This window comes from Agelaius tricolor, unplaced genomic scaffold, assembly GCF_023055355.1.
Source record: "Agelaius tricolor isolate 1412-34295 unplaced genomic scaffold, bAgeTri1.0.p SCAF_1, whole genome shotgun sequence".
NCBI classification, from domain to species: domain Eukaryota; kingdom Metazoa; phylum Chordata; class Aves; order Passeriformes; family Icteridae; genus Agelaius; species Agelaius tricolor.
Window position 1 is genome coordinate 27,428,823 of NW_027269261.1, and position 25,867 is coordinate 27,454,689.

The window sequence follows — 25,867 nt, forward strand, 5'->3', positions numbered from 1 at the left end:
AATACAATCTATGCATTAAAAACAGTAATTGAAACAGATCACTGCTTCTGCTTTAATGTATTGATTAATTTTGTATTGTTATAGTTCTGTGCAATAAATTCTTTGTGCCATTTCTCAGAGCACAGCTGGCCAGCTGAAAGTTTTCCAGAGTAAACCTGTGGCCTGCTGACATGTCAGTAAAATCAGCCAGCAAAAAAGCCCAGAAACAAGTGCACAAGTGGCAAAAAGAGGTGCAGTATCACCTCTTGCCAGGGATGAAGGAGAATCAAGACTGCAGTATCACCTCTTGCAGTCCCTCTTGCCAGGGATGAAGAAGAATCGCTGCCTAAAATTTGTTACTCATTTGGCTGAAGTCAGTGAGCATCAATTTAATAGAATCATGGAAGAGTGTGGATTGTAAAGGACCTTTAGAGGTCATCTGGTCCAACCCCTCTGCAGCAAGTCTAATCAACCATATCAGGTGCTCAGAGCCATGTCCAGGTTGTCCTTGAATGTTTCCAGGAATGGGGAGTCTCTCACCAATCTGAGCAACCTGTTCAGTGTTTCACTGTTCTCATTGTAAGCAATTTCTTTCTTACAACTAGTTAAAATCTACCCTCTTTCAGTTTAAAACCATTACCCTCAGTCCTATGGCAGCAGGCCCTACTAAGAAGTTTCTCCTTTTCTTTTTTTTAAGCCCCCTTTGAGTATTGAAAGTCCACAATATAGGCTCTCCCTGGAGTCTTCACTTCTCCAGGCTTAATAGCCCCAACTCTCTTTTTGCCCTTCCTTATAGGAGATGTGCTCCAGCACTCTGAAGGGTTTCTTTTTGATTTCTGTAGAATTAGACCTGCATATATACTCCTGTCCTTTCAGACTGAGTTTTCATTGTCAACCCTTGCAAATGTGCGTGCCAACAGACAGAACTGCCTCTTTCATCTACCCTGTTGTCAATGGCAGGGTTGGAAAAATTTGAGGCACTGTCTAAGATGTCCTCAACATGAAAAAGCTGAAGAACTCTCAGTGAGAGGGTAATAAATACAAAGCCTGGTAAAACAGATGTTTGCCATATGTATTTCTTTCTAGCAATTAAGCCAAAGGTTCATCACTAATGGCTTTATCAGTGCCTGTGGCAATCCATTCATAGTGTGGCTTTATGGAGATGAAGTTAACAAAATCATATTACAATGATTCACTGTCAACATGCAGCTTTCACAGAACAATGCATTATTTTAATTTTCTCAATGCACTCATAATTTTTTGGTTTTCCATTTTAAAAGCTCACTTTCCTCAAGAGCATTAAAGACAAAATGAATGGGATAGCCTATTGCAGAATTGTATCTTGCACTATGGAGCAACAGCTGCTGCTGGCCTGTTCATCTAATATGCCTTCCTTCATTTTGCAGCCTCTTCAATTTCTATTGGTACATCACTGAGAATATGTTCTGAATAATTGTATGTTCCTTCTTCAGTTCTGACTCAGGGTAGAGAGCTGATCTAGTAGCTGCAACCAGAGACCCAAGAATTGCAAGATATATAAGTTCCTCCACCAGATTTTCTAGAAACTGATTATGTGGTCCAGGCTGCATCATCTAATCTTTTCTCACTTCAGTTTCCCCTCTGTGGTAATTACAGGCAAAGTTAAGGGCCAGTGAAAAAATATGACTGAGAAATGTCAAAAAACAAGTGCTAAAGATCAGCCTGCTTTTAAATTGACTGGGTGCTTAGGACTTCCCTTGGAAGAGTGTTCTTATGCTATACCAGACCTCAGTGTTAGCAGATTTCCTCTCAGCCTCAAATTGTACCTTTCTCAGCTCCAGTAACTCTAAGATAATGATAAACCATTATCGAAGTCCCTCCCCCCTTAGTTATCACTATCTGAGCCACATTGTCTGTATGCAGTTTCCTTTGAGAACCTGAACTCCCTTGTTAAGTCTTGACTTAAGGATGCCAGCAATGTGTCCTCTTTCAGTTCTGCACTGCAGCAAAGGTTTGAAATAAAGTCATTCCCAAATATGAAATTCTAGTCGTAGCCAATTATCGTGGGTTACAACTGGAGTCACTGAGTACCACGAATTTTCTTTTCCCTCTCCCCTGAATGAGTGAAAAACTGGCAAAATTTTGGCAATCCTTTGCCTATGACTGAATGAGAGGCCGGATGCCCACAGTGTTTGGAAGCTGGGTAATGAGTAGCAAATATGAATCAGCACCTCTGGAGAGTCAGCTGGGCTGTTTGCACAGGCAAACAGGCAGACCTGCCCTCTGGGTGGGTGCTGCACTGAATGGCTCCCAAAAAATGTCTTCAATTAGAGAGGTGTGTGTTCAAATTGCTGCAGCAACCATCTGCTTACTGTGAAATATGGCTGGAATCCTTAAAGAGGGACCACATTTCTGGAGAAAACTTTCCAATATGTTAGCCCGAAACATAAGTTCTATATTTGCAGATTCGTTTTCATACATGAGTGATTGCAGGCAAAGATTTTTTTTACTCTTTAATGAGGGATTTTTAACCTAGTGTTGGGAAGTCATGATACTGTTTTGGTGGGGATTCTTTGGCACACCTCTACTTTTTTGTGACGATAGATTGTATCATCATCCATGCAGAATTATGACTTTGCCTTTACGCTGTGGGGAAGAAATCCTGTAAAATGCAGTATCATTCAATAGCACCAGAAGGAACATAGGAAATTACAGGCCAAGTAAATTTCTTTTTGTATAAATGTTCTCTCTTTTCAAGTTTGCTTCAGTGTGAATGTCCCTCTTTAAGGTAAGGCCTTCAATATGGGGAAAATGTCAAGGTAGGTCCACTTTTAGGCCTAATAACCTTGAGGTGTCCCTTCAGTTTCATAATATATTTCCATTCAGTCATCAGTGCATGGCAATGAGCATTTAGCAGATGGGCACGCAAGGGGCTATACTGCATGCCTTTGCATGAAGTGTTACTGCTTAGGCACTGGGGAGTGATCTTGAGACCTCAGACCCTCATGTACCATTATTACACATTGAACATGATGTATTTCCCACTTGCTGCAGACATTTCAGGCATAGGACAACTGTGGGCTTTCTTCTGAGAGTGATACCGTGTTGATTAATATTGGTATACAGAATAAATGTTTAGAAATGGTGTACACTGTCAAAATGGTTAATATACATCCTTAAAAAAACTAAAGAAAAATGGATGTGGACTTTTGAGACAGACTTTTTATTACTGACAGTCATCATGGTGGACCTCCTACAATTTTTCTGCATGCCACCCCTGTCACCGAGTATCATGATTCAGAGTATTGAATTTCTGATGGTTCCTAGAAGTTACACTTTTCTACTACTGGTTTGAGTATTAGCCAGGTGGCTGCTGATTGAGAAGCATTGGTTGTTTTCAGGCAATGAAATTCAAGATCTCAGCTGAGCTTGATGCAGGCAGCTGTGAACAACAAATATTACCATAGTTATGCCTGCAGTGTAGCTTGGATCAGTCAGTCCAGTGGCTGGGCAGGACAGAGAAGTCTGGAACATCCTGCCTCTTTCCTCAACAAAGGAAAAGACTTCAGTTTTCTAAGCTTCAACTAGCTTGGCAATTTGTGCAACCTCTAAGTTTGCCCAAGAAATAAGTATATAGCTTTTGAGGAGCCTATGTGCAGCTTAGAGAAATCAGAAGTGAGCTGGTATTTTTAAGGGATTTCAGTGTTGGGTTTGTTGTTTGGTGTTTTTTTTTAATTTTATGTACAAGGTTTTGTTTTCCCAGAATTTCTCATTCAGTTAGTCTGATTTTGGGTTTTTTTTTTCATTATCTTCAGTGTCAGTGCCTCCAGCAGCTGTTTGTAGATGTGATTACCATAACACTAGAATTACAGAAGTTTGAAAGCTACTTCCCAACACTGCAAGTTCCCAAATATTTATAAGTTAAAGAATTTTTATTATGCTTCTTTTGATTCTATACTGGGGATCCATCAGTATTTGTTTGGTTTTGTTAAATCCTGGTTTTATAGCACTAAAATATTTTCATACTGGACAATTAAGTCCATATAACCATCTGTTAAGTGTACATTGTTGAGTGGTGGCCTTTGGGATAGAGTGATAAGCAACCAGAGTGTACCTGCTTTCCTTTTGGGCTTCCCCAGAAGAACACAAATTCTGTTTCATTTTCTGACTGCTATAATCTCCTGTGCAATTTTCATGAAGTTATTTAAAAAGTTAAGTGAAATAATCTTATTATGTTCACTTGCATTCTTATTTACATTCTCAAGAATTCACACAGAAATATTTTATTTTTATATTAATGTAGATGATATATAATATTCCTCGGCTGGGCCTGATCCTGATGTCAGTAAAAATCAGTGGAAAAACACCAGCTGATTAAGAAGCAGTAGCATCTGGCTCTTTATCAGAAGGTGGAATTTATAAAAAAAAAATAAGTCAAGACTCATTGAAAGCTGGCCTTTTCTGACTAATCCCATCCCAGCTGGAGTCCAGTAAACACTGAGTATAAAAAGATCTTTGGGTTTATTTCTCATGCAGAACTTTCTGTACTAGCAGTGCACTATGCTTATGCAAGCACTGGGTCTTACTAGGGTGTTCACCCAAAATGGGCAGCAAAAATGTGTCAGTGTGTGTGTTCCCAGCTCAGCATAGTAGTGCAGAACTTACCTCCTTTAACATATGCACTGTTAAGCAGAGGGAGGACTGAAGCAGCTGGTGTGTAGCTACTTATCTACAGTAGCAGGACAGGGAAGACACCTTTACATGGTGAGGAGTCCTAGCATTTCATCAGCTGCTGCTTTCCTCTTGTTATGCTGCTGTGCTGGCATAAGGGATTTTGTTCCTGTGGAGGCACAGACCTTGTACTGGTCCTCTCAACAGCATGATCCAGAGGTCACAAGCTTAAATCCCCCAGGATGAGAGGAACACTCAGTATAAACACTTGCTAAAAACCTTAAGCACAGACTTTGTTCCTTGCATGCCATTATCACTTTTGTGAAGGACCTAGAGAACAGCAGCTCTCGTGGCTGAATTCTGGAGTATGGAAAAGAAGGATTTAAAGACCGTGACTGCCTGTGACTCTTTGGAAGACTGTGATTACATTTGACAAGAACAAGAAGAAAGAGAGATTGAGTTTTTGCTGTCATGTCTGCATTAACAGCTCAAATTCCCAGCAAGATGGGATTCCCACTGTGCAAAAAGCCACATAAGTGAAAGACAGTCAGGAGATTTTAGACAGTGATAGAGGCATCACAGCCCACCTATAGGAGACCAAAAATAGGAAGAAAATTAGATGAATGATAAAGACAAAATTACTCAAGCTCAAGGCAAATCAGTAGCAAAACCCAAAACCAAGAATTAAAGTCATGTCAATACAAACTCTGCTATGTCATGCTGTGCTCTTTGAATAAAGCTGTGTTCTAAAAAAGGCAGTTACAGGGTCTGGAAGAAAGGTGGAAAGAAGATGTATTGAGAGGCATAAGTAATAGGCATTCATGCATAGTTCTACAATATCTTTTATTTAGCCTATGATCTGTATGTGCATTAGTTAAAATAAATAAAAAGGTAGCATCCTCAGCTGCTTTCAAAGGAACATCCATCTTTATTTTGCTCTGTTTTTGTAAAGGCTTAAAAGTAATCATTACACTTGAAAATAGAATCTCTAGCAATTCAGTTGTCTTAGCAATAAACCCTCATTGTGTAGCTTTCTCCATTTGTCATAGGTAAAACCTGCTATACCATTTTGCTGTATGAAAGCCTGTCATATGCATCCCCCATGTGAAACTAGAGTATCAAAGAGCATAAATTTCCAGAAATGTAGGTATTCTTGCCAAAAACTGTGTAGCATTCCTACCCTATGGCCTGTAATGCAAACTATTTTAGTATGTAACTGAGTCTTGGAATTTTGCTCCCACTATATGTGTTGTCACACCTTTCAAGCTGTGATTTTTTTTCTGCTTCCAGCCTCACAATGCACATATCAATGCTCCTTGATAGAGGAGGTCTCAGAATCCCAAGATACTACTATTTAACTTCATGTCATCATCAGGAAGGCTTCCATCTTTTCTGTAAAGAAATGTGTAGGTGACCGTAAGCAAAATAAAATGTTGGGAAGTCAGCCAGTATTTATTCAGGATACACAGAGTGTCTTTAAATATTTCATTACATCACTCATCAATTTACTAACATCACAGTCTCCTTATTTTATTCCTTGTCTTTGTGATTGCTTAAAGAATGCAAAGTAAAGTAAATAAATCTATTGATCTTTTAGAGAATATATCTGGTCAAGTGTCTCAGTGCACAGTTAATCTATGTTTGGATAGCTTTTTCAGTGATTTTGCAGATTTCTCCTGGAAGCCATTGAAATTCTAGGAATACATGCCCTAGACTTACCAACCTACCTCACTTTTTCCTCTGCTTTGCCAGTTAGCTCCATTGTCTGGACAGTCTTTTTTGCCAAGGTGCTAGGAATCAGGAAGGCCAAAAGGCTTCTACACGTGTGTTTGAGGACTCACCAGCAGGTGGTTCACCACATTGTCACAGATGCACCAGCCCTGACTCCTGTCATTCTGCTGTGACAGTGGTAGAAATGCAGTTTCAGGAGAACTACACCTCTACAACTGAAAATGGGCTAATCGTGGATGTGTGCCGGGGTGTTAGAGGGAAGGTGACATGGCTGATCATGACCTTAGAGCAGCTGAGGATATCAATTGAAGGATATCAGTGGAAGCTTGCCAGTGTAATGTGAACTAGAGAGACACACATATAAAATCTGCACTGCAGAATAATCATAAGTTTTGCAACAGGAATCACATTGTGCAGGCGAAGGGTATTTTCATATGATAGTTCCATTACTTTCTCTTCTTCTCTTTCCTCCCCTTCCCAAGAAGAAATATGAAATTGTTTCTCATGAGGTTAAATCTCTCAAAGAAGCCTACCTTAAGGGAAAGATGTAGTGTAGGAATTTAGAAGTTGGCACTCTTTTCACTTCAAAAACTGCAGGTATTCTACCACAGCATAGCTAATGAGCAATAGCTCTGTGTCATAATTGAGTGCTAATGGAAGCCAGCCCTGAGGAGATTAACACGATGGATTTTGAGAGCAAAGGACTAACCACAGATGGAAGGCTGGTGCTGAGCTCCCCTAAAGTTCCTGTGAAATCTATCTCCATCCAAGTTCTGCACAGAAATAACTGTTGTGGTGTAGCAATGAGGCTATGAACAAAGGTTTGCTATATATGTAGCATTTTGCTCTGTATAACTTTAGTGCTGTGTACTCAGGGTTATGAGTATACCAAGTAGGGCCATAGAGGACAAGAGATGCACAGGGACTGCTGGGAGAGGTTCATTGCTCAGACCACGAACACAGGGTGGTTGTCAGGGAACCTGCAGAGCTTTGATTTGTTTGCCTTGCTGTTTGTTTGTTTGGTGGCGGTGGTTTTGGGAGGCTCTGGTTTTGAGGAAGACAGTGTAAAAATGATGTACAAAGGCTGACATTCTGGCCCTGGAGTCATTATATGTTTTTGCCCCTAATTGTTTAGGTTATTCCTCATTCCTAGTTGACCCATTTCACATTCCTAAGAAAGTGAATACCATTTCAATATAAATGTGGTTTTAGTTTAGTGTATCACAAATGATCCCTTTTAAAATCCATCATTTTGTCAATTTGCTTGGTGTTTATTAAATATCTGTGTACTTCCACAGCAGGTTAAACTATGGACTGCATAGGTTGACATGCTTTTCAAATACTGTTTCACTATCTATTAACATCTTTGTTGAGTGGGGGGGCTTTCCCACCACTTTCACTTAATGTGATGTCCTTTACCTCTAATGAAAGCATAGTCTAGGAGAATGAAATCTCACTCTCTACTTGGAAGTAATGAATGTTGTTATACTTTAAAAAGCTACTTGGATTCAAAAGCCTTCTTATCATCATAAGCTTCAGTTGAATATATTACAGCTCATGGCAAATGTGTTGTCACTGGTCCATGTGTGAATAGAGCAATTAACCTGCTGAGAAAATTTAATGACTTGTAAAGTTATTTTGATAACATGTATTTCTTACCTTCTGAAATCAGACAAGCTAGGAAATACTTCTTATACTGAAACAGATTCTCAGTACATGCAAATAGTGTGAAGAGGCATCCTGAGGATAAATTGAAAGCCAGGTCAGAAGTGTTGTGCTTCTTAGCCCATTTCCTTTAAAATATTCATACTGCATTTACTTATAAATAGCACAAGTTATGTGCAAAAGTGAGTGCTCATTATAGTTCATCTCAAACATTTAGAAAGTACTACACCTTTACAAAAAGAGATCCAGTCAGTGGTGCAAACTGATCTCTGCCTGTGCTGTGGTTTTTGTTATCATAATAAGGAGAGGTGAAGGAGAGGACGGCGACATGTGAGGTTAGCCACATAACCTTGTGCTTCAAACCTGCTGGTTGGATGGCTGAGTTTCCCTTTGTCTTGATAAATATGATCTGAAAATTTTATCAGCAAGGAGGTAAATACAAAATGTTTGAGCTTTATCATCCTGATGGAAGAATTTCTTCTTGATGATACTGTGTCAAACATGGGAATCGCTTATTACTTACTGAAGCAAAATTCTGGATAAAAGTGATACCAATACATATGAGAAAGTGTGACTCTTGCTGCATGTCCCATTCCTGCTGTGTCCCTAGAGCTGTACATCAAAAGCTGCAGCAGCCTTCTATATAATTTTTTTAATATATTTTTATATATTATATTGTTTATATTTAAGCAGCATATTGTGAATTTGTAGGACAATCAGACTAAAACACAAAATGCAGTCTTTTGTGGCAACGTTGTTTCCTAGCCACCTCCTCCATCTATTTTTTACCTTCTCTGAGCAGCCTCTGAAGCTGCTGGACAGTGCTAGCACAGTTATGGGAGCTGTTGAGCTTTCAGTGGACTTGAAAGGTTTTCAGTGATTTTCTGCAAATTAAATGAAAATAAGTAACAGACTAAAGAGAGAGACTTCTTAATGTCTCCAAACTGGAGAATTAATTTAATCTTTATTAGGCAGAAGAGAGTCCGCTGAGCCTCTTGGACTCATGACACATCTGATGAGTTGTCCAAGCTTTGCTGAGTTCCCTGGTTTGGAACACCCTCTGTCAGGTGACTTCTTGCAAGGATTTCTGTGGCTTTTCAATACCAAAGGGTCCCATCATTCACATTTGGTTCATGTAATTAATGGAAGGAATGGCAAGTTTTCACTTTCTGAGTGTATTTTCAGTGATAAGAACATCAACTTAAATTTCTTTTTTCGCTTTGAAATTCATGTAAAGTCATTTAACAATCACTGACAGACAAGGCTGGTAATCCTCAACACTGGAAAGCTTAATAAGCAGATTTTAGTAGTGTTTTTGTTAGCTTGAGTTTGTAACTGCAGGTAGAAATTGAATGTTTTATTGAAATGGCAGTGAAACCAAAAACAATTCAGAAAACCACTGTTTAATGTGTGCTTATTACCAGGATCTTTTAATAAATATGTGAAGAAATCTGAGAATAAAAAAAATATTTTGACTCAAATAACCCAATAGCTCTTTTTCCAAAATTGTACAGGCCAACTACAAAAACTGATAAAATGATGTTTTATCAAGAGATAGCCTTTTACAGTTTCTGATACCTTATCTCTTTTAATAGAATAAAACATGATTTTGACTTAAAAATTGTCATCCTTGATGGGTAGTAGTTATATGGGTTTATTAGTTCAAGTGTTACATCTAATCAAATCATGTCTCCTAAGTCACCCAGTCACTGCTCAGGCAGGAGACCTCTGAAGCTGCTGGGAAAATCAAAAATCAAGTGGCCAGCACATGTCCTGCATGAGAGGTAGTCACTATTCCTTCTCTGTACCAGAGATTTTCTGCTGGTGGAGCAGCCATCTTTCTGATGAGATTTAGAAGTGGAATTTTGTGACTCTGTTCACAGGGGTCTTAGGTTGAGGGAAGAGACGAGGATTTGACTCCATGTTTCAGAAGGTTTGATTTATTATTTTATTATATATATTACATTAAAACTATACTAAAAGAATAGAAGAAAGGATTTCATCAGAAGGCTAGCTAAGAATAGAATAAGAAGGAATGATAATAAAGGTTTGTGGCTCGGACTCTCTGTCCAAGCCAGCTGGGCTGTGATTGGCTATTAATTAGAAACAACCAACATGGGCTGATCAAAGATCCACCTGTTGCATTCCACAGCAGCAGATAATCAATGTTTACATTTTGTTCTTGAGGCCTCTCAGCTTCTCAGGAGGAAAAATCCTAAGAAAAGGATTTTTCACAAAAGATGTCTGCGACATAATTTTGTCTTTTTTGGTCATTGCCAGTGCAGTGTGGAGTTTGGCACCTACTGTCAGGAGCTTTTGGGTAGCTGCTGTGCCCCTGCTCTCATGTAGCTAAAGACAAGAGGCTTGGGTAGTCTAGACAGAAAAAAAGGAGCCTCTGAAACCTAATGGAATTTCTGTGTGTTTAGCAGGACAGCTGTAGTTCTGGGTGTTCTTCTTTCCTAGTACTGTAGTTTCCTCAGTCATGTGAAATGGAAGAGTCTACCCTGGAAAAAGTCTGAAAAGTTTAAAATAATGTGTCCCAGAGTCTTAGGAGCTGCAGGCTAAATAAACAGAATCCCACCCATATAATTACTGCATTTTAAATTATGCATTTAGCAGCCAATCTAAACATTTTGCCTTTTATCTTCACGATTTTTTAATGTTCAAAGTCAGATAATAGCTGCACTCTGTTTCTTTCATATATTCTCCTTACCTTGCAGATCTTCCTTCTTTTCTCAGCTTCTCTGCTAGGAGACAGGCACAACCCTTCATACCTTCATCCTGAGCCCTCATGATGCAACTGTGGCATGGTTCATGCTCTTGGCCTACAGAGTATGCACAGTGCAAGTCCATTAAAATAGCAATAGTAGCAGAAATGTGGCCAGACCTGTTTTGTCTTAGCAAATGGAGCCTTCAAAATAGTTATAGCTTCAGGAAGAAAGTGTCTAAGTTGCTAAGGAGGGCTTCTCAAATAAATCTTTCTGTTGAAAAGAAGCACTTGTTATGAGTGCTACCTTGGCTTAATCCACTCACTTTTGTTCCCTGTGATTTGTTTAATCTCATTTCACCAGTTGGTTAGAGACCTGTTAGCATATCCTTGCAATCATAGATTGCTCCTTGCTTGCCCTGTTAAAAAATTGGGTGATTTACATCTATGCTGCCAAAACTACATGGAATTGTTTATAAATCAGAGAAAGTAAAACCTTCTCTTTCCTCCTTTGGTCTTGAAGTCATATTTTAAGACATATTTTAAGGCTTTTAAATCTAAGCAAATACCTTTGCTTGTTGTTTCAGAAGTGTTTGGAATTCCCTACTGGCAGCACAGTTAGTTTTAGTCAATAGAATTTACGTTCACCAACATTGGACCCTTTTTTAGATGTACTCTTCTGTGCTCTGTTTCATCCAGCACCTTCACAAGTCTTACTGATTTCTGGAATAAATAGCTATGGGGAATTAACTGCCCCTGATAGGCTTTGAGGAATTTGTCATTTTACCCTTTTGACTTAAGCAAGGAAATAATTCTTTTCACAAATATGTTCAATATGAAAACCTGAAAATAATACATATTCTATTTGTTTTCAGCTACTTGAGAGTTTATGATAGATAATAAAAGTGTGAGGGTAGTCACATTTCTTTTACATATAACTACAGTTCTGAATTTGAATTCTACTTTTTGCAAATACTCACCTTCTTCTGCTTTAGTGAGTATTCCCATGGCAAATAAATTGTGTAAGTGTGTGAAAATACCATGGTAGGACATGGAGAACAAGAAAAATGTACACGCAGTTGCAATGTAATGCTTTTAAGAATTAAGATGGAATTTCATTCTTATTTTGCAGGTTTTGCCCAAATTACTTTGGAAAAAACCTCATAAAGTCCAAAGCCATGTCCCTCATGCCTCTTATGCAATTCAGAGTTACATGAGTCACATACATTTCATGTCTGGTCTTTATGCACAAACTAAATATTTAAAATGAAAAAAATATAAATATATATATATATGTTTGTTAAGTCCATATCCTTTTCCTTTTAATGGAATTCTGTAGATAGAGGTTGTGGATTTTTGTTTGTCTGCACTTAGAAAGTACTTGGTTTACAAGTGACAGTCTCTTGCATTTACACAGACCTTTATTTCCCTATGTCTATAAAGTTCTTACAAACAGTGTAGGTGAAGGTTGCTGTGACTATTTTACAACTGGGAGAAAGAAAACTGTTTAGTGTCTCAATAGAGCTGATGAATAAGACACATATATATATATATATATATATATATATATATATATATACCTACATTGAAAGGTGGTATTCTAAAATATCCCATTTTGTATATATTAATATATTTATGATGTATGACTTTTTCATTTATCATTTTACTCTGCAAGTCAAATAGCTGTTCTATTTCCAGTATCATTTAATCTCAGTCATGGGCAGGAGGAACACAAAGCTCATTTTCAATGTGTCAGTGTGCCTCCATGAAGGATCACCCAGGTAATCACTAGTTTCCATGACACAAAGAGAAAAGAGACAGCCTAAAGAAAAATGTTTGTTCCAATTCCCTGAACCTGTACATGCCTGAAATGTGCTGCCAACATGGAAAATGTGAACACTGCAGGTTCAAAGGAATGACCATTGGAGAACATTTTTTGCTGTAGCCTAGAGTTTGTCAAGTAAATGGTCGCAGATAGTCACTGTTGTGAGTGTCATGAGGACAGCAAATCAGCCTCCCCAACTCTGTCTCTCTTAATACCTCTTGTCCCAAAATATGCACAGCTGCACTTTGTTGGCCCAACTTTGCTGATGGAGTGAGGTGCTTTAGACTTGTGTGGGAAAAATCCTGATGCCATTGAAATAAAGAAGAGTTCTGAGGTGGATTTCTCTGGAGACAGGATTTCACATTTTGCATAGTGCTCTCAATTACATATGGCTGCATTAGGAAATCTGAGTTGCCAATGTTGAGCTCAAGGGTTTTGGACTGAGAGCTGTTGGAAGCTTTACCTCAGATTTTTAAACATGGATGTAGCCTTGTTTATATCATTAATGTTTATCACTTGTAATGATATAAAGTAATGCTTAACTTAGACTTGAAACACTGGGCTGTGTTTGGGGGAAATCAATTAAACCAGTTCACTCTGTGACTCTGAAATGAGATATGATTATGTTCAAATCCAGGAGGAAACAGCCATACCACCTACTATGCCAAAGCCTTTTTAAAACTAGTCCTAATCTCAGCTTCCTGCTTTACCATCATACTGCTATTCCTTCGCCTGGCAGAGACTGTGAGTCTCTGGAACCTCATTTATAGTTCTGCTTCTGTGGCCTCTCCTAAACTCATTTATACTTCTTGCTCCTGTAGCTTCTCTCATATGTCTGTTATTATTTGTGTGAAGTAGCTCCTCTTTTATTTCAATCATTCCAGAAAATTCAGCCTTTCAGGGGGGATTGGAGAGGAGGGAGAGCACGTTTTATTTTATTGTGCCGTTTTACCATTCACCTTATTTATATTTTTCTTCTCAGAAAACCAAAAGGGATGTAAATAACTTTGATCAAGACTTTACACGAGAAGAACCAGTATTAACACTAGTGGATGAGACAATTATAAAACAAATCAATCAAGAAGAATTTAAAGGGTTCTCTTATTTTGGAGAAGAGCTACTGCCATAGACAACGTTAGGCTGACGGATGAATGATGCTACAAGAAGTGATTCTGAAGACATCATCAATTTACTGAGACTCAGTAGATCAAGAACTACTTCTTTTACCCTGAGCCCATATCCCAAGTTAAAATATATATTTATTGGTTTTTTTTCCTTTAATCTTCTGACCTGAAAGCACTCTTAATTTCTGTCTCACAAAGCAATGCAAAATAATTTTGTATCAGAAATTGTGGATGTAACACACTGCCATATATTTGCAACTTTTCTTTTATTCCTAAGACTAGGAATTCCCAGAGGACAAAATTGTATCTTTTCCATAGGAAATGAAGCTATACAATTAAAAGCAATTTAGCAGACCATGTTCTGTAATCATCATATATAATTAATCTAGAAGGTGAGAACTTCTTCTGCAGTCATGGTTATGGTGAGATTTGTACTCAGATTCCTTTTGGAAGGCAAAGTCTGCCTTCATGGAGGTGTAATCCTCAATTATTAATTTTTTGTGGAGAGGTACAAACTATGAAGTTGTCCAGAAAAAGAAGCACATCACTTAAGGCTTTCAGAGAACTTCCTCATACAATATACAGGAAGCTCTTAGGAATAAGAGACAAAAAGATAACTGATATTTAAAGCAAGAAACAGATGCCACATGGATAGATATTAAAGGGCTAAAGAATAAAAAGCCTACAGTACTTTAACTCAGCTATATATAGCCATTTTTCTGTTTTTCAGACAATTTGATGTACTATCCATGTTACCAAATTTAATATCCTTTTAAATGAACCATTAATGTGACGGCAATCTTGCAAATGTTTACAGTTAATTTTACATAAAAAATTAATTATAAACATTATAAATTTGCCTTTTCCATAGTAGCTAAGTTGGTAAATAATTTCTTATTTATATTTATTTGCTCAGCAGTGTGTTACTTTTGCACACTTTTACCATAGTACTACTGTGTTTGTTGGGTTTTATGTTTAAAATCTGAAGAGAAATCTGCTTTTAGAAGACACAAAATAAGGCTACACGTGCATTATATGGAGATGTGTTAAAAAACTGAAGATCAAACATTCACAAACTGACATTATTGAAAGCTGTAAATTGATTTTTTTTGTGTATGAATTGAAATGGTAACTCATGTGGACAATATTACTAATGTGAAGTTACCTCCTGTAGATACGCAAACAGTGTTATGTACTTATATTTCCAGGAGTACCCTGTGATTTGGTTTTGGTTTTAATCTTTTTTTTTGTTGTTTTTCTTTTTTTTTTTTTGTGTACATGTATCGCTGAGGTAATTTTATTATATATTTTACTGGACTGAGTGAGCGGTCATTGGAATCCATTTTAATTGTTGCACATGGATTTCCAGCTGCACAAAAATATATATACTTGTGATTGGCAAAGTGGCACTAAAGAAGCTTTTTTGCCTTTTGTACAGGTGAGATTTTGTATATAGTGTTTGCTGCAAGGCCTGTGGAATTCATTGAATATAGAGGTATCAACTGCTGCATGTTCAGGCATACTATTAAAATGTTAGTCTATGAAAGAATAATTATAATAATGTCCATGTGCAATACTCTTGTATGTGTATTGGTTCAAGTTACTGTCAGAAAGATGAGGTTTTTGTTATAAAAGACGTAGACATATATTAAGCTATACTAAATCTCTTGTATAGTTCTCTTCAACTCTATTATGACATGATAGAGCTCAGAAAGAGAAAGGAATGTTACAAATCGTGGTGGACAAAGTGTGAATCATTGGCTTTAAGAGATAATCTCGGTCTCAAGCAGATGAGTTAGTTTGTGTCAGTTTTGCGTCTGGCTGCTCATAGCCTGTTACTGATGACACCATTCAGTTCCATTTTGTTTTGTTTTTAAAACTCAGGTGTAATTATTATATATATTCTTATGATTATTTCAAAATATTAAATATTATGATATATCAATTAATGTGTTGTCTGGCCTACAAGTGTAATAAGGATCAAGCCTTTAGTTTAATTTAATTTATCTTCAGTAATCTTTTGTACTGGGAAAAGACTAGCTTCTGGAGCTGAGTACCAGCACAGAAACATCTTAATGATTGCATCATCTCAATGTTTAAATCTCTTTCTCTCTTAGAAATATATTGTAGAGCTGCCCATCAATTTGTGTCTCGCCACTGGCTCTGTTTATTTCTCATCACGGTTAGCTTTTGACATCCAGGCAAGAACTGATCACAATGCTAAGGCGTTCTTTTCCACGGGTGAGTAGACTGCTAGGAAGGCAAGTTATGGGATCGTGCACTACTGTTTGTCCAACCAGGGGCCTTTACACAGAGCCCTGAGCATTTCTTTTGAAGGAATAAAAGCATCCCGTACAGCTGTTGTGCACAAGCTATGTAGTCTGTATTCCCCTCTCTAACGTGAAGAAAATTAGCAAACGTCCGTATGTCGAGAGGCCTCAGTGCCCGCAGAGTTGGGTAGGATGCTAAGAGAAAAGTGAAGGAGATAGAAACTATTGCATGGGCAGATATTTCTTCCATATAAATAGTTAGATTCTCTGCCTTGGGTTTACATCAGAAGGTCTGTCTGTTACCTTGAACATTTTTTAAAGATAACTCTTAAAAAAAAGGACATTCTGTTACATTTCTGCCTGTTCTGTAGAATCTTTTCTGTTCCTTCTTTGTAAAATGAGTGCAAAATGCCAAAATTATTATTCATAATAATAATTATGAAGAATACATTGTTTTTGGTTTTCCTCCCAAACAGACTTTTAAAATGGAAATAAATTTTTTCTCTCCATAGGATGAAAAATAATTCTCTCCAAATAGGCCTAAAAATTACCTCTTTTTAAATTATGTGCAGAATAGTTCTGGCTAAATATAAAATGTATTCAGTTGGGGGGGTAGGGTTTTTTTTTATTGTGAGGATTTATTTGTACAGAATTTTTTTCTTATGGATGTAATTTGAATCTCTTGCCACTCATTAGTGTTATTTCATCGTAAACATTATTACTGTGCCAAATGTACTGTATTCAAAAGGATGTGAATGTGTATTGTTTTGGAACCTAATAAATACAATGATGTTAAATCTTATTTTTTTCCCCAAAGTTTTCCTGAGTATTTCCTAATGAAGAAGAAAGAAAGATGAAGGATTAGTATTTTTCCTGTTATGTGTTGTACAAAATTTCGTGAGCTTGTCTTTTAGGAGTGAACATTTTGCAAAGGAAGGATTTGCTGACAAGACCCTCACCTGTTAAGCAGTAAATACTCCAAGAAAAACACAGGTAACAGTGTGTGATCACTATTTTTCTTGGGTAATACAACACTTACCTCAAAAACAGCATGCAGGTGAGTTTACATATTTTTTTCTGCTTACTGGCTACATCATGTTTGGTGAGTTCAGACTGACCCCAGCATTCTGCTTAGCTGTGTTGTTAAATCTCATTTCAGTAGGGCACTTGGAGCACAAACACATTGCACTGCTTTAGTCTCACATTGGATTGAATAGAGGGAGTAATAGTATGTAAAAATTTAGTTAAGGGTCATAGAGCTTATTAAATTATTTAATTAACTTAATATGTCAATATGACATTGACTGAAATATTTTATTATTTCATCAATTTGCACCTTAAATATTTTCCAGTTCCATGTTCTGAAATTCTTAACTTCAGTAGATCAGCTATCAGCATACTCTGGCAGTAAATCCAGTTAACAGTCTCCAGTTAGTATACCTAAGTAGTAGGCATACTAACTAGCTTTAAAAATATATATATATATATGTTTTAGTTGTGTTTTCTGTTCAAATTTCAGCTTTTGCATAAACCTCCACTTTTTTTCTTTGTGCTGAGTCTTCTCAAAGTCACTGAATGTGTTTGGTGCCTGTGAGCATATTCCAGTTCCTGTGTGTTGACAGCATTAGCATAATCTTTGCCACACAGATTTTACCAGTTTAACAACCATGTAACTTGGGTTTCTGGCTGTGTGTTGCAGCCTTACAAGCATATGAAGGCTTAACTTCATCTCACAAACAGTAAGCATCACTGGTCTCCAAACAAATTGATTCTTATCATGTTTTCTTGTAATGCTGTAAAACTTATGTCTGTTAGGAACAGTTTTTATCCTTGCTGATGACTGCAGAATTTGGGAAGACAGCAGTCTTTTGAGTTGCAGTTTCATTGGCTATCCATATTATAAATGTGGTACTAAGTGTTCAGGTAGAGTCTCAGCAGGAAGCATCTGTCTGCTTCTGTGGCCTTCCAGAGACAGGAGCTGTCAGATCATTTTATAATCAAAAAGATTTTTAGCATCCTGGTAGTCTAGTAAGTTACATGATGAAATCAGTATGAAACTTTATTTTGATTAATTTTGATAACCAGTTTTGAACAATTTCAACTTCTGGCATGCAAAACATTCTGTGGGAAAGAGCTAGAGAGCTCAACTAACAATTACGTTGAAAATTACCTCTATCTGTTTATTCTGACCCAATCATAAGTCCATTTCATGCTGCCTGGGTCTTTATTTGAAAGAGGATAGGATAGGATACAGGATATAGGATGGGATTTTTTGCTATTCACCTTTTCTCATGCCACTCAGAATTTTATAGGTCACTGATACATCCTCCCTCAGCCATTTCTCTTTCAGACTGAAAAGTCTTGCCCTGTCTGTCAAAAGGCTTCATAAAGATACATCCCATATTTTCTGTCATCTGCATCAACTTTCACTGAGTCTTTTCTAGTTCTATTGTATCCCCTTTGAAGACAGGGAGTAGAATTACAAGTAATTTTCAGTTATGGATGCAGTGTGGATTATTACAATGACAACTATGTTTGGTTTTGTTTTCTGTTACATTTTTACATTTTCTTTTCTTAATCCAAGTTTGTTCTCGACTATTTCACAGGCTGTCCCAGATTAGAGTCAGTTGTAAATCTAATATGCATGCTTTCTGTCTGATCATCCACTCATAATCAAAACAGGTTCTGTCCAGGACAGAACAGATGGAAATATGTCAAACAGGAATTTAACAATTTGCAAAATGCTCCTTGGTGCAGGCTTCCCTTTTAGCAGTAAACCTTTGATAATCACCTTGTCACTATGGTTTTCCTGCTGTTCTCATACTCCCTATATATAGCTATGTTTAGACTGTCTTTCCCTAGCTTGCTTGTATTGTATGTAATAAATTTTTTTTTTCAAAATCAAGAAACAGGACATTCTCTACTCCCCTTCTATCAATACAAGCTCCTACTGTGCTCTGGAGTACACAGTATCCCTTTTTTTGTCCTGTTAGCTACAGTGAAGGGGAGGAAGATAAAAATTTTCTTAGCACATTGGGAAAGTGCATGTATGTGCCAAAATAGTTTCCACTCTCTCTTTCCTTTTACCTCATCATTGCTGTAGAATCAGGAGATAAGAGCAACAGCTTAAGTTGAAACTCAAATTGCCACTATAAATATTGTGAAATGATTATGCAAGACTATCCAGAATTTGGAAAAGCATTAAAGAACTTTAGCGTTTGTACTCAGATGCTTAATCCTTGGAAAAAATCAATTAGGAAAAAAGTCATTGACCTGGAGTCTATTGCCGATCTGGGCACTGGATTGAGAACTGAATTGGGCATTGCATACACTTGTCATCACTATTCAACACTACCAGTTTGATCTAGTGTCTTGTGTACTGAAGGAAGCAGGTTGAAGTTAAGACTTGCGGTCACATCAAGAGTCAGGGCTGGGCAGAAGCTCGTCTGTGCAGATGGACACTCTCATTCCTCCAGACTGCTTAAGACAACATGTTACCCAGAGCTGCCATGCATCTAGGATCAGTGCCACAGAGAGGAAAGGAAGGAGCAGAAGTCCTGCTTTTGGACTGCACTAGCTGTTAGGTTAATTGGGTCATCTTATGTACTCTTGAACACCTTTTAGGAGTATGCCAGATACTCCTCAAGTGGCAGTTAATGCACCTCTGCTCATACATCAGATGGAACATCAACACAAAGAAATGGGTCTAAAGATCAGAAATGCATTTTTTACTTGCACTGTCCCATAGCAAAAAAATGAGTACAGTTGCCTAAGCAGCCCCCTGGTTTTTATTGACCTAAGTGATTAGGAGCTTGAGACTTCAAAATTGTGCAAAGGGAGAGATACTATTATGGCCATTTTGCTAATCAGAAAACTGAAATTAAGTGCCATGATGGTGGTTTGCTTCTTATTATGCTAGTATAAAGTCAGCAGAAGTGCTAGGAAAAGAGTATGAGTAAAGCTCATCAGTGCCCTACTTGTCCTGGTGTTTCTAAACACAAGGTGTTTTCAAAGCTGTGCTTTGGTAAATACCTGCTGGTTGTCTCCTGTGAGAGGGTATCACAGCTGCTTGGAGTGCCCTTCATTCCTCCTCGCAGTCAACAGAGGTGTCCTCTCAGGTACAGCTGTTGATGGAGGGCTTTAAGGTAACAGAGACCAGGTTCAGATTGAATATTAGGAAGAAATTCCTTACTGTGAGGGCAGTGAGGCACTGGAAAAGCTTGCCCGGAGAACGTGAGGATGTCCCATCCCTGGAAGTGTTCAAGGCCAGGTTGGATGGGGCCCTGAACAACCTGTGGAAGGTGTCCCCTGCCCATGGCAGGAGATTTGGAATTAAATGATCTTTGAGGTACCTTCCAACCTAGGCCATTCTATTATTCTGTGCATAAGGGAGATGGAGGGGGTTTTGTTTTACAATAGGAAAAGCTTTTTATGGAAATGGTCACACCTAGGCAAAGTTTGAGAACCTCTGTGTTCTAGGAAAGCTATTTACTCAGAGTCTTGGTACATCAAAAAAACATTTTCTGTTGATTTCTGGTTAATGAGCAGTGAGAAGTAGGCAAAGATATCAGGCCCATGGAGGCACATTTTTCTAAATAATGATATGGTTGATTAAGGTGAGGAGATTGAGGGTCAAAGAGATTATGCAAATCTCAGGTAAATGTTTATGTTAGGGTGGGGATCACTGTCTTGTTTAGAAGGAAATTTAAGACCTTTAATCTTTGCTTGCTGGAATAATGTGGAGACATTTTTCTTTGATTAAATTATATGCTAACCCCTTGCATGCTAGTGCATTGCAGCTGCACCCTCATTATCCTTCTTTAGAGAATAGGAACTTAACTTCCTAGATCTTGAATTCTGCTGGATTGAGGCCTGTTCATGGTTTATGGTGCTTCTCTACCAAAGTACAGGATTGTACAAAATCCCTCAAAAACCTTCTAGCTGCTGACCTGCACCCCTGGGAATCCCAAGATCCATCCTCCTTGAGTTGTCTCACTGGTAAACTGGTGTTCTAGAGCAGAGTTTATACCACACTTCGCCAATTTCAAATATAGGGTCAACTCTTGAGCAGCTGTCATCATGAAACTCCATATCTGGGCACTCTGAAATACAGCCTATGATGTGTGGTCCCATTGAAAGCATCTCTGTTCATAGAGAGAGCCTGCTAAACTCATCAGTGTGTTCAGTCTACCAAATATGGGCCAAGAAGTGCTGATCCAAAGTCCACGTTGCAGTGAGTTCCTCTTGTTGACTGCATTGTCATCTTGCACAATAGATGCAGGATTGCTGTGACCACAGATCCCACTGCACATCACCAGTGCTGCCTTGGTCAGGAATAGCTGCACAGGTAGTGACTTTGGTGGGAGAAGAAATGGAAAACTCTTCAGAACACCAATATTTAGTCAAGGTAAAGGGCTACAAAAGCAGCATTAAACCATCCATTTTTAACACCACCAGACAGATTCTCCTTTCTCCAGAAGGAGTCAACATACATAGAACATCCTCTCAATACACCCCTGTGTACTATCATCGATTAGCCCTCTAAGAGGCCTGCACCAAGTGGTAAACTGCCAAGAGGCTCAGCTCAGTGACATTATCCTTTTTCTAATTTGCTTGCTCAGTGATAAAAGCAGCACACTGCAGGAGCATTTTGCACTGGGTAATATTGCTGCCATTGTGTATTTGGTTGATACACTGAGAGATGATCTCCAGCTGCAAGACTTCAAATGTAAGAGCTTTACTGATGTTTTTATTCTTGTTAATTTTCCTGCCTGTATTGGAAGAAGAGTCTGGGTGATGAAGAGGAGTGGAGAGTATTAATTTTCATTTACTAAGCTGTCTAGAAATAATTTGAACCACCCCCACAGCTGAACAAGTAGATTTCAGAGCCAGGGAGGTTATCAACACCAATAAAAATGCAGTTGTCATGTAGTTTAGACACTATGCATGGGCAAAAACCATCTGGTGTAGTACTCATGCAAACTGAAAGTATTTCTATAACCTCTGACCCTGCTTGTAAACAGAAGATTCCAGGAATTCTGCTGGAAACCATACATTACTAAGGCAAAATTGTACTTAGCAATAAACATGCTTCCCTCAGTGAAGGAATCTGGAAGTGGAAGAATGCAAGACCTTGAGATGCACTGCTGATTGTGGGGAAACCGCCAAGGCCATCTCCTGCCTAGCAGCTGGGAAAACACCCATCCTTGTGGAGCTCCTGGTGCAAATCTGGAGCGCAGACATGGCTGTTTTGCATGAGCACCTCATTAATGTGCTATCAGGCCAGCGCAGGCACCCCTGCAGGGCCAGGGCTGAGCACGCACGCCATCAAAGCTGCCTCTCGCGCCAAACGGGAAGTCATCGGAGGAATTCAAAAATCTGAGTGGGACAACAGGATGGATATATGTTAATGGCAGCCGGAGGATGGAGAGGCAAGGAGGTGAGAATGGGAAAGACAGAAAACACAGTAGCTGTCCAAAATGAATAGTGGCCTTGGACCTGGAGAGGTTTCCAGTGATCAAAGAGAAGATTGCTGAAAGTTGATGGAGGAGGAATGGGAATTTTGCATTGGAGCTAAACATAGGAGGGAACAAGAGGAATTCAAAGTGGACGACTGTGTTTCAAGGATGAGAAGCACAACCTACTTTTAGAATAACTAGCATGACTCCTCTTACCTCAGCAGTGCAGCTTCATGTTCAGGAATCACCTGGCAGCTGAGGGAGGTGGCAATCAACTGACAACTCAACGTGGCTTCTGATTATATCACCAGGGGTAAAGAGTGATCTGTTTTAGAGCTCATCCAGGGTGTTCATACACAATTTGACCTATACTGGAGCCACATCTAAATAAAACCCCAAAGGTTGTCATGTCCATGGAGAATAGAGCACATGGTCTATTCCACGAGGATTACAGCTCTGCCACCATCTTCTTTCCAAAAGTACGTTCATGGGGCTCTTGCATTCAACTTTTTCAAGAGAAGGGCATAATTTTTTAATCCAGTACAATGTTTTTGAAACATTGCAGATGTTTCAAAAACCCAAGTTTCATAGCCTGTGTGATAAAAATGTGGGGCAGATAAGAGAGTAGAGTTTTCTCAAAAAAAATGTGGAGGTGAATTGTTCTAGCATAAAATAGAATTAATCTGTTGCTGGTGGTGTATATTGGTATGTCAACAAAAGGTAGGGAGATTATCAGGTAAAGGCTTACAATGCCAGTTTATGGCTGTTATCCACTGCCATTGTGTTGCTACCTCAAATGGACACACTTCATGTGCATTTAGCTATGCAAGAAAAACTTCATCTCTTAAAGGCAATAAAGCAAAACAAGGCAATGCCCCCCAAATATGAGATCTATTTAATATCTAATTCATTTCTGTGTAGATGATAGAAATAAAGGCTAAAGCAAGTATTTTCTATATTTAGAGTATATTTTAATTTATATTTATTAATTTATATTTATTTTAATTTATATTTTAATTTATCAACATTCAGATTACTCTCTGAGTGTTCAATTTTTCAGAATAGAAAATTTGCATATTGTTACTGGTAGATCACACTGACAAAAGTGGTACTTGGCAAAATCTTGTTGTTTTTTAGTCCAGAAGGTCCTAGTAGTTGCAGTGTGCTGTGATAGCTAAGCCAGCCTGTCAGCCCATGGTGGCTCACAGAGGTGAGGGTGTCGATCTCTCCCTGCTCTCAACCATGTGATCCCAGCTTTGTGGGCACTGTGAGCTGGGATTCACATCTGCTAGATGTGCAAGGTGCTGTATTCCATTCCTCATCTTTGCTTATTGGCTCCCTGAAGCTCCCTTATGGGAAAGGGAGCAGACCTGCACCCACTCTCGTATTTACAATGTGTGGAGCCTATCTAACACACCCCTGCACAAAGAGGGCACTCACCCTTCCTGCCTCTTGCAGCTTCCTGTTTGCACTGCTGGCTTTGTGCTGGCTCTGGCAATTCCCTGTCTCTCTTGAGGCAATCCAGCTTGCTAACCCAAAAGGAAACAACTCACTTTTTTAATGAATCACGACTCTGCTAATTTAGAAGGCTAAATTAGTTCATAAAAGGGTCAAGTGCATGCCAGACAACTGAAGACAAGTGGTGTGGTTGTGGAACTGGGAATACCAAGGTGGTAGAAGGAGGAAAGTCTGTTCATTGAAGTGGCAGAAGTAAGCACTTCATCTCAAGTCACCTTAGCATTTTTTAACTAAACAGGCTCAAGGGATACCATTGCAAAGGTATTAGCAATGAGAATTAGCTAAGGGACAATCCTGTGCTGCAGGAAACCATGCTGATGAATCAGTGGGGTGTTGTCCTTCCTTTGAATCAGTGCTGTCCTGATGAATTCTAGGATGCAGTTGCTGAAAATGTAGTGGTTCAAATGTAGCAATTGAAATGAGATATAAAATCAAGTTCTTGAAAGGCAGGTTAAAGAAAAAAAAATACATTAATAAGAAAGCCCACAGTTTTCAGGGGAAATTCAATAGTAAATTATGTTAAAATACAAAAGTTAAAATTATTCACCCAACAAAAGTGAAGAAAGAATTTCCAGTGTTTGCAGAAAAGAGTGTCTTGTCCTCAGGCAAGCAGTGTTTGGTACCTCCAGGACAGTGACCACTCTTTTCCAACTTGAACACAACACCACCCACCTACCAGGTGACCTACCAGGGTATCCCCTGTAGCCTTCACACTTGGACCAGAATCCAGAGATACACCAGGGACTGTGTGACCACAGGCACACATCCCTGCTGTCCGTGCCAGTCTCCCAAAGGGATCTTGCAGAGGTGGCACAGATCAGGACCCATTCTCCTACCTGTTGGCTGGGGAAACTATAAATAATGGGGACAACAAAACTATAGCATTTTAGTAAAGGAGGTTTTTGGCTGTTTGGGTTTTTTTTTTTTTTTGACAAACAGACATTCTTTGATTAATTTTCAAAGACAGAGACTTCAGACAGATGTCATAGATCAGTTTTCACCTCTGCAGCAATATTTAAAGAACTGAGCATGCTTAGTATTTCACCAAAAGAGACTGTCAGTTACTGATAGTTCATTATCAAATGAACTATCAGTTACTTTGCTGAAACTTTGTTTTGCTTCCGTAATATCCATGGGCTGCAATGGATATTTGCAAGCCATCAGCCCAAAGCTCAGCTACAGCCTTGGCTAGTATGATGATGGAAGGTTGGGTCCAATTGTTTCAAGCAAGAGAACTGAGAGCCTGGTCTGTGAGGTGCACAGAATCTTCAGGTCTCAGGAGAAAACAGTGCACAAATTCACTGGAGTGGAGGCATACAAGATGCGAAATTCAATGCTTCAATGAGCTCTGCAAAAGTACTAAGCTATTTGCAGCCCATTCTCAATAATGTGTAAATTCAAAAGTTAGAAACACTCTGATGGTTCTATGTGTGCCTTGCTTTGGGTTTTGTCCATTTCTGGCTGCTTTGCCACTGATATTATTAATTTCTTTTCCTTTCAACCTAATTTTTTCCCTTCCCAGTCCTTCTATTTTTTTCCCTCCAGTTCAGGTCAACATCTGGAGATTGAGCTGTTGGGTGAGATTTCATCCTATGCTGGACAGTTTTACCTGTTGACCCAGTGCCTGCTGTGACTTTAGCTAAGATAATACAATTCATTCCATGCCATTCTCAGTAGGGGCAGAAAGAAATTGTTTCATTCCATAAGCACAGAACAATGATGATACAACCAAAACCAAATAAATGTAAACACAGAGTGCTAGTTACCCATGAGCCAACGTTTAATGCAGGTCCAAGGCAGGATGAATTTTCTTGGCTACCATCACCTGCCAAAACACACCCTGAAAGAACAGACACCCAATGCTGTGCTTTGAAAGGTTCAAAACTTGTGATCCAACTGTTAATATCCCCCAGACTGTAAATCACAGCTCTTCTAGCCTG

The 25,867-nt window shown here is 38.6% G+C and overlaps 1 protein-coding gene across 2 annotated transcripts in view; it reads left to right on the top strand.

Moving 5' to 3' along the window:
* The window catches only part of PRKCE (protein kinase C epsilon), a 288,233-nt gene extending 271,480 nt beyond the window's left edge, over positions 1-16,753 (top strand). Inside the window, exons 15-16 of one of the 2 annotated variants that reach the window (XM_071427699.1) lie at positions 2,717-2,746; positions 13,540-13,656. In XM_071427699.1, coding sequence (XP_071283800.1) covers positions 2,717-2,731 — 15 coding nt within the window. In that variant the 3' untranslated portion in view covers positions 2,732-2,746; positions 13,540-13,656. Of the gene's footprint in view, positions 1-2,716; positions 2,747-13,539 lie in introns of both variants that reach the window. The other variant, XM_071427689.1, reaches the window with a different exon arrangement.
* Positions 16,754-25,867: the final 9,114 nt, after the last annotated feature.